Genomic DNA, 9,618 nt, shown 5'->3' with positions numbered 1-9,618 from the left:
TGCCCAGGAAGGCCCCAAGTGTGAGCACATGATCAAACCTTGTGGGTCAGGTTGCGAATGGGCACGTGAAAGGGTCTGTGCAGATGTGATGGACTTCAGGGCCTGGAGACGGGGAGATGGCCCTGGGTCGTTCAGGTGGGTGCAGTGTACCCCCGGAGTCCTTCAAGAGGGAGAGGAGGCCAGAGAGGGCCAGAGAAGGGGATGTGAAGACGGTGAGCAGAGACCAGGGCGCAACAGTGAAGAGGAAGGAGCCTCCAGAGCCGCCCTCCAGGCAGGAGGAGTCGCAAAGGCAAGGCTGGCCCTCCCCTGCAGTCCGGAGGGACACGGCCCTGCCAGCACCTGCGCGAGCCCACCGAGCCCCACTCGGACCTGCGGAACTGTAGGCTCACGGTGTGTTCAGCTGTTTTAAGCCTCTGCCTTTGGTAATTTCCTATGGCAGAGATAGGAGACAATGGCCGCCTCCCCTGGCTGCCTAAGGTTTGGGAGGGAGGTTGATGGAGGAGAGGCTGGGACTTCCCAGTCTTGCTGAGACCCTGAGCCTGCATTTCACAGGTGCATTGGCTGTAAACAGAGCCATCCCTGCTGCCTCTGCTGGAAAATCAACCTAGCCCTCAGCACTGGGCATTCTGGCTGCTCGGAGGTTTATGATTCCTAACTGACTGTAGGTTGCTCCTCCTCGAACACCCCAGAAAACTCCCAGTCAGTCTAATTCAAGTGAGTATCAGGGAGAAATTAATTCACTTTACTGGTTCTCAGCCTTTTTAGGGGTCACTAACCCCTTCGATATTCCATTGGCAACTATGACTCTAAGCCCCATGAAAATACATAGCCAAAAATGTGCATACAGTGTTAGAGATGGTACAGATCCCCCGCCTCCCCCAGGTCTCCCCTGAAGCTCCAGTGGCTGCTGGGGTCTCCCTGTCACCCACGTTACTAGCCCGTGTGTGTGGTCACAGACGCCGAGTGCAGTCCTGGTCAGTTCTGTGGCTTGTGCCAGGTCCCCTCCCTCTTCAGGGTCCCACGTGTGCATTCACCCCTCTCTGCAGCTTGTTCGTGGCCCCAGGGCAGCACACGTGGTGTCTCCAGGTCATGAGTGGACACAGCAGAGCAGCAGCACCTGAGTAGCCAGACCCACCTTGGCAGCTGAGGCCGAGCAGGGTGGCTAGGTGGAGGGCGGCGAGGCCATTGAGCAGGGCCGAGGTGGAGCAGGGCATTGAGGTCATCGGGCAGGGCAGCGGGGTGGAGTGGGGTGGTGAGGTGGAGCGGGGCAGTGAAGCCACGGAGCAGGCCGTGAGGTAGAGCAGGGTGGCAGGAATGGGGACGTCGACGATTTGCCACCGCACCCGCCCTCGGGGTCCGTAGCTGCTGTCACAGTCTCTAATATCTCATCAGGGCCTTCGTTCCTCAGTGCGGTTCTGTAACCCTGAGTCCGGGCAGCCCAGGAATTCCTTCCCGTTGCTCATGGGGACAGGCATGGAGGGGTCAGCTCCCTCTTTAATCCCCTCCGTGATGACGGATGATGGCTCCTTCCAGCTCGAGGTCCTTGTCCTGGGGCCGTGGCTTCTCAAGGATCTGGTGGGGATTGGACAATGGGAGAAAAGTCCATTTTTATGTTCATAACCCCTAGCTGAAGTTTAGTGTTTCCTTCAGCTAGGAAAGTAAGTAACAAAACCAGTGCCTTAGCCCTGCCCCCGACTTTGTCACCAATAGAAATTACAGCCGTCGTCACACTCGTGCAAGTACCTCAGACACACTTCTCCTCATTGGCTTGGAGTTAAAATGAGTAGCAAGTCCCACTAGATTTTGTGAAGTTGCTAATAACGAGGCACATACATGACTACGGTGGGCAAAGTTTAGTGTTCGTGTTCTTATAGAGTATGTGCGTGAGCGTGTGAGAGAGACACCTCAACAGGGCCTCGTCATGCTGCAGTCCCTTCCCTAGCTCCCCCGTACCTCTCGATTCCGGGCACCTGCACACGTGCCTGGCGTGTTCTCACCCTGACCTGGAAATTCCAACCCTTGGTTGGCATGTGGCTTCCAGCCTTGCAGGGTACTTGTGCCACCACTGTGCCAAGGGGCTGGGCCTAAAATAAATAAATATTTGCACACATACCTATATATATGTATATATACTATATATATAATTTATATGTGTGTGTGTATATAAAAATGTGTATGTGTATATATTTATGTATTATATTTTTAAAAAACTTCACCAGAGGGTGTACGTGCTCACAGGAGTGAGAGGGAAAGCAAGAAAGCACCCCTACCATGGTCTACGGTCAGGCCGCAATCCCTTCTCTATTTCTCCCTCCTTTTCAGGATTTGGGGCATACGTGTATAACAGGCGTGTTTTTCAAGCTGCCAGGACCAGTACCCGCACTACATAGTCAGCCATGTGGGATCCAGCTGCCTTACCCACTAGGCCACAGGCGGACCCCCGGAAGAACATTTTGATAACTAGATTTCAATAAGATTGTATTTTGTAATTCTGTTGATTTTGTTTAAAAGTTTCTTTCTTTCTTCCATGAGAGAGACAGAGACAGGGTTTCACACTGTGATCCACCCCCACCCTCAGCCAGCGTGGACCATGGGCACATGTGTGTGCACCCAGTGTGCCTAGGACGGTCCCAGAATGTGAACCCACGATCTTCCCCTGTGTGGGTCTAGTTACGTTACCACTACGCCACCAGCTGGCCCTGTCATTGATGTTTCTGTAACAGCTTTACTGAGATAGAATTCACGTACCATCTAACTTACTTTTTACTGTGTATAGCTCTGTGTTTTAGAATGTATTTATAGGGTTGTGCAGCCGTCGCCACAGTATAATTTTAGAACATTTTTATCCTCTTAAAAGAGACCCTGTACCCACTAGGAATAACTCCACACTCTTCTTCCTCCACTCTCTGCCCTGGCAACCAGTAATCTACTTTCTGTCTGTATAAACTCGCCTTCTAGACATTTCATGGAATATTCAGGAGGTCTTCTGTGGCTGGCTCCTTTCACATAGTTTGATGTGTGCAAGATTCAACCACGTTTCTATTTTGTTCCATGCATTAAAAACATTATTCTGAGAGGAGGACCCTGAAGTAGCCAGAGGAGCCTGCGGCTGTGGCGTCCTGGTGAAGGCGAGGGCTCCCGGCTTCTCATAATGCCCCGACCCCCTGTCAGCTAGCTTTTAAGCAGGCTGTGTCCTGGCTTGACTGCTGAAGACCCAGCAGCAGGACCAGCAGCCTGCTTGGATCCACTGGACCCAGGCCCTCACCCGGAGTCTCCCCTGGGTGGTGACAGGTCCCTTGGGTGGGTGGGCACATCCAGGGTGAAGCCCCTGGTGGATGACCCTTGGGAAGTGGCTCCTGGTTAACGAGGACCCCCTCCTGTCTGAGCATATGGGGCAGATGGGGGTGGTGTGGCAGGGGCCAGGCTCAGGGCACCTGCTCCCAGCGGGAAGCCCGATCCAGCACTGCTGGCCACCCTGGGCCTCACCCACCTCCCCCTGTCCTGGGAAGTGTCCGGCGGTTCCAAGAGCTGGCTCTTGGTGGGGAGGTCTGAATCCTGGCAGCTCTGTGATTCGCGGATCACAAAGCCTCCACGGCTGTGCTTGTGGGCCGAGCCATTGTCTTGGCGTTTGCTTTCCCGAGTGGGTGGGGAGCAGCTTGGAACGCCGCAGTGAATGAACAGCACGAACGGAGGCTCAGCTCACGTCCTCTCTGCCGCGTCTCTCCCCCAGCTCCCGAGGAGAAGGAAGTCATTAAGGGACAGTATGGCAAGCTCACGGACGCGTACGGCTGCTTGGGAGAGCTCAGGCTGAAGTCTGGTGAGTACTGTTCAGCGGGGACGCAGCGGCAGCATCTGCAGCCCTGGGCAGGGCTGAGGGGGAGAGGCAGCTAGGCATTCTATTTTAGCCTCCCTCCTTCTGGTAGGTGGCTCCCCGTCTCTGAGCCTGCTCCTCCAGGCAGCGCGGAGGTCCGGAGGGTCCAGCCTGGCTGTCACCTGTCTGTGCAGGTAGCAGACCCCAGGTGCCAGGAGGCTCGTCAACATTGTTTGCCCCCCAGGACCTAAATTTTCCCCAAGTCTGTGTGGGGTTCCTGCCAGGAGGCTGCGGTGGCTTTCAGGGCACCTGTACCTGAATGGTAAAGGTGCATGCGGTGGGTGGATGAGGAGCCAGGGCAGATACTGAGGCTCTGCTCCTCGGGACCCTCCTACCAGGGTGAGTCTGGAGGCAAGAAGAGCTGACCTGGAAGTCAGTGGCCACAAGGGAGAAGCCACTGAAATCCAAAACCCAACTGAGAGACGCTGAGGGGTGTGGGAGGGAGAGGAGAGGAAATTGCATTTGGACTCGGTGTTGTCCAACTTGAAAAGGGAGAAAACTTCCGGCACCAATGGGCATCCCTGCTCAGTCCGAGTGGCTGAGGGCCAGGCTGGTCACCGGACTATTGGTGGTGGTCACTGGGCTGTCGTCGGTGGTCACAGCTGCCTCTGCTGTTCCTGGACCTGGAGCCCTGCAGCCCTTTGGTTGGGCACCCACCCCTTCCTTCTCTCAGCCCCCTAGCTGAGGTCTCGTCAACACCATCCCCCCTCCCCACCCTGCACCACCTGTGGTCCAAGACAGAGCGGGGCCCAGTTGGGGAGTGACTGTGAGTGTCCATGCCGGTCTCTGTGAGTGTCCACACCGGGCCTCTGTGAGTGTCCACGCCGGCCTCTGTGAGTGTCCACGCCGGGCCTCTGAGTGTCCAGGCCGGCCTCTGTGAGTGTCCAGGCCGGCCTCTGTGACTTTTCCCAGCTGGGCATGTGCTCTCCGGGATCGTGCAGCAGCTGTGCGATCCGGGGAGTATGTGATCAGACACGGAGCGTGTTTAAAGTGACAGACGAGCGCTGTTCTGTTTGCTGTCACTTCCCTGGGTCTTGTCTGTCCTGGGATGGTTTCCCCTGACCTGTGATGGCTGTATGGATTATTTCCAAATAGCGTTTAGGAAAAACACATGGCACCCGTGTGACAAATGCATCTGTTTCATGTCTATTTCATGTTAATGGCTAGACATACATTCACTTTCTCAGTTAGTGGTAATGTGCCATTGTCCCCATCTGTGGTACAAAAAGCAGCTCGGGAGGTCAAGTGGCCTCCTTGGAGGAGGAAGCCCAGCTAGGGTCAAGCCCAGGCTGCTCCCCCCATGCTTGCTTTCTCCATGAACGTGCTGTCTGCCAGAGCTTTCCTGCAGGATTTTCCCCTCTGCGGTGATCTTTCTGGGGTCACCTGCTAGCGCACATGGCTGGCCTTCCTGGGTGATGATGGTGACCATGACAGCCGGGCTTCATGGCTCTCCTCCGTGCAGGGCACCGCGTCATTTAACTGGTAACTCCAGAGCGAGGGAGGTGCCGTCCTTGCAGACAGGGCGGGGAGGCGGGGACGCATAGGGCCGGTTTCTCTGTTCTCCGACACCTTCTTCATGCTGCTCCCTGGGCACCAGGTGTCCTGCAGCCACCGGTAACTTCTTTAGGCATAAATGGACGACTCAGCTGCGGGCCCTTCGATCCAGCCAAGTGCAGTGACTGGGCCACAGTCACGCTGTTCTTAAGCAGTGACCAGGTTTTACCCCCACCTTTGTGGCACCAGGGACACCTTCAGCTACCAGCTGTTCCGCCTTCTGACAGGGGCAAGCAGCTGGCTGTCAAGGTGGACAGGGTGAACAAGAGCCTGTCCCCACCCCAGGGGTAAGTGTTCCTTCTCAATGAGCTGCAGGGAATGGGCCTTGACCAGGAAGGGTGGCAGCCTCCGAAGGAGTCTTGTCAGCACAGCCGGGGTATCTGCAGGTCCCTGCCTGGGGTCTTCTGGAAGCAGGGGTGTAGGGAGAGGTGATCAGCTCCCAGAGCTCCCCTCCCTGAGCCGGTACCTCCACCTCTCCCCTTGGAGAATGAACCCAACTCTCAAGGGGCCCTGGCATAGAGACTCAGGTGAGGGGGCTGTTAGGGCCAAGTCCCATTTCTTTTTTTTTTTTCATGTTTATTTTATTTATCCCATACATAAGAGAGACAGAGAGAAATAGAGACAGAGAGACTCTACCCTCCTCAGGGTCTTGACACCACAACCACCCCCAAGCCTCAGCCAGCCCCGCCCACCCGTGGACACTTGTGCCCAGTGTTCTCAGGGAGGTCTCCAGGCACAAGCTGGGAACCTTCCCAGGTGGGTCCACCTCACAGAGTCCTGTTTTACTTCGGCGCCACCGCCCAGCTCCCACAGCATGGGCTTTCAGTCCCCTAAGGCCCCAGCCCTGCCTGCCACCGTCACTGCCAGGGTGGGCTGGAAGGCTGTCATTGTGGTCGAGATGAGCTTGGTTTTAGAATGCCCGCATGTCTTGGCCTGTTCAACACATTTCAGAGTGCCCCCCGGTCTCTGAAGGATGGAAGGACTTGACCTTTAAACTGAGTTCTTCAAATCCCTTTTGGTTACACTGCGTGTTTGCAGGTCCTGGCCCAAAACTGTTAGATTGCCAGAAAAGCATGACATATTTCTTATGTTTTTCTGTGCAAAACACATCCTGACTCTTCTGACAACCCAGTATACTGTCCTCTCAGGGGCTCACCTGCTGAGTGTGTCAGGCCGCATGGAGTGTCACTCCCACTTTCAGTGGCCCCCAGGACGAGGTGGCTGGGCATCCTTTTGCCTTTTTAGGCTGAGTCTCTGTAGAAATGAAGAGGCTTTTCCTCAGGCTCTTATTTTGGCACGAGTTGTTGCATTTCCATTCCACTTAAATGAAAATAGCCTTTTATGCTAGAAATTCAGAGACCAGCACAAGCATCACAAGGGAGTCTTATCCTGGTCCTAGGTTTTCATGGAGAGCCGAGGTCTTTCCTTCCTCCCCTACGTGCCAGCAGGAGGGGGTGGAGCCCATGATCAGCAAGGAGTTGGGCTTCATGACGCGCTCAGGATCCGAAGCACAGACGTGAGCATGCAACAGAAACCAGAACCCATCCCAGCCATACTCCTTTAGCCCGAGCTCTCCAAACCGCCTCGTCCTGTGCATCCCAGGGAGCGAACTGTGTCTCCCAGAGTTGTGCAGGGCACAGCCTGTCAGCCCTATAAAGTCCCCACCAGCCAGTCTTTCATCTCTGTCTTACGGGGCTCTCGAGAGATCGACAGGAGGGATGAGCGGGGAGCCTTGGAAGGTAGAAGGTACAGAGTGTCAAAATAAATAAATAAAGGGCCAGGCCGTGGCTTGATGGTTAAGGTGGGTCCATGTGTCCAGCTGCACAGTTGAGACTCAGACCCAGTGACCCAGTTGCGACTCACACCCCCCAGATGTGTGTGCGTGCCCAGAATCCCGCAAGGAAGGAGGGATGGAGGAGAAGCGATTATCTGTGACCATGTCCAATAGGGTTTTTTCTTGCTTTATGTCTCTGTCTCTGTCTCTCTCTCTGGTGAGCACGTGCACCCTCCAGCAAAAAGAAAAAAAAAAAAAAAGAGCTCCTCAAACACCAGACAGGCCAGTTTGGGCAGTTTGTCAGAGTGTGGGACAGGAGCAGCCAGTGGCAGTGGGGGGAGCCTGCCTGCCCCATTTCTGAGGTCTCTATTTTTCATCACTGGAGGAGGATGGGATGAAGGGGTGGTGAGTGGGAGAGGCCAGCCTGCAGGGGGTCCCTTTGGGAGGACTTCCGTGGCCCTGGGTTCTTGACCTCTGGTGGGTGTCTCTTCTCCACCAGCAGAGGGCTGAGTACCATGGGCAGCCACTTGGAGGGAGTCTCTGGAGGGAGAGACTTGAGTCTTTAGAGGCTCAAGATCCAGGGTGCACAGTGTTCTCTAGCAAGTCTGAAGTGGATGGACCTTTGTCAGTCCTAGAACATTTTTTTTTTTTTGGCACATGTGCTTGCTGGAGAAACAGAGAAAGTCAGAGAAACAGAAAGTGAGAAATCACCCTCTAGAGTGATGGCCATGCTGCAATCCCTTCTTCTCCATTCTCCTCTCAGAATTTTGGGCATGCATGAACATGTGTCTGCTATGCGTTTTAAGTCGCCAGGTCCAGGACTCAAACCACAGTCGGCCACATGGGAGTCCATGTGCCACCTACGAGCCCCAGAATAATTTTTTTTAAAGTTATTTCATGAAAGAGAGAGAGAGCTTGTCAAGGTCTCATGCTGCAATCTACCCCCACCCCAGCCCAGAGTGTTCAGGTAAACCCAAGATCTGAATCCAGGACCTTCCCGCAGAAGGCGAGGAACCCCTGGGTGATGATGGAGCCTCTGGGTCTGGGACTCAAACCATGCAATTGGCCATGTGGGACCCGCCACCTTAACCACTGTGCTACTTACTGCCTGGCCCAGCAAGTAATCTTTATCCATCTCATTAAAAGGTGATTTTCCAATTAATTTCCACCCTTTCTGATAAGTGATTCTTTGTCACATGTTTTATTTATCTTGCAGTGTTTGCACGTTTGACCAGCTGTGTATTAATAATAATTGCAGTGAAGTTCCTTACACCAGAAGGAACTCGTTTTAAAACCAGACTGCTGCATAGTATGATCGAGTGATTAATATAAGACATAAAAGCACAAAATATGTCACGTTAGGATAAAAGTCTGTGGGGGAAGCAGAATGGAAGTATGATTAAAAATTCCATCTGCTGAAGAAGGATTTGTTCGTGTATTCCTTGAAATAATGCTTGAGGGCTATGAAAATTTGACTTTTACACGCCAGCATCTGGCATGTGCTGAAAAACACATGATTTACAATGATTTAAACTAAAGATGAAGACTTTTGGTGTCCGTTCTGGGCAGGGGTGCTGTCTTTGTCTGTCTGAGCGGCTGTACCAAAGTGTCACAGGCTGGCTCAGAAACAGCAGAGACTGATTTCCACAGTTCTGGAATCTGGGAAGTCCAAGATCAGGGTGCGAGCAGAATTGCCTGGTTCGTGGATAACGCCTTCCCACTGTGACCTTGGAGGGGACGAGGGAGCTCTCTCTCTCTCTTTTGTTTTTTTTTTTAAGAGGATTTGGCCTTAAGATGCATACACAGACCTGGAGGAAGAGAGAGACATAGACAGTGAGAGGGAGAGGGAGAAATTAGCCCCTCCAGAAGGGATGGCCACGCCACAATCTCTTCTCCTCCCAGGATCTTGGGCCCTCACGCACATGCGTCCAGCATGGTTTTCAAGCCAGCAGGTCCGGGACTCACACCAAAGCTGGCCATGTAGGTGTCCAGTGACATAACCACTATGCCATCTGCTGGCCCCTCTGGGGTCTCTTTCTAGGTAGGTACTAATTTCACCATTAGGGCTCCTCCCTCATGACCTAATCACCTCCCAAAGCCTTACTTCCTAATACCTCCAATTTTAGGGGTTAGGATTTCCACATGAGAATTCACACACATTAGTACCAGGTACGAGCCCCACTGTGGTAGCGCAGGCAGGAGGACACTGCTGCGGGGTGCTGGAGCCATACGTGAGTCCTGGGCTCGCATCCCAGCTGACCTGAACACATTGGACACGTGCCCACGGTCCTGGCTGGTTAGCGGAGAATTGTGGCCTGGTACGAAACTGCCAGGGGTCTGCCGCTGTTTCTCTGTCTCGCTCACAAAATGAAAAGAGAGCGTGGAGGCATACTGGTTGGCCGCGTGCATCCAAAGGGTT

The 9,618-nt window shown here is 53.9% G+C and overlaps 1 protein-coding gene across 7 annotated transcripts in view; it reads left to right on the top strand.

Annotated features, from left to right (window-relative positions):
• Positions 1 to 3,730: 3,730 nt before the first annotated feature.
• Positions 3,731 to 9,618, top strand: part of SYNJ2 (synaptojanin 2) — a gene marked incomplete at its 5' end in the record, with an annotated part of 79,495 nt that continues 73,607 nt past the window's right edge. For all 7 annotated transcript variants that reach the window (XM_014590634.2, XM_014590633.2, XM_014590632.2 and 4 more), the window contains 1 exon segment: positions 3,731 to 3,817. In XM_014590634.2, coding sequence (XP_014446120.1) covers positions 3,731 to 3,817 — 87 coding nt within the window.

This window comes from Tupaia chinensis, unplaced genomic scaffold (genome assembly GCF_000334495.1).
Source record: "Tupaia chinensis unplaced genomic scaffold, TupChi_1.0 Scaffold000468_1, whole genome shotgun sequence".
NCBI classification, from domain to species: Eukaryota; Metazoa; Chordata; class Mammalia; order Scandentia; family Tupaiidae; genus Tupaia; species Tupaia belangeri.
This window is presented reverse-complemented; position numbering and strand designations above follow the sequence as displayed.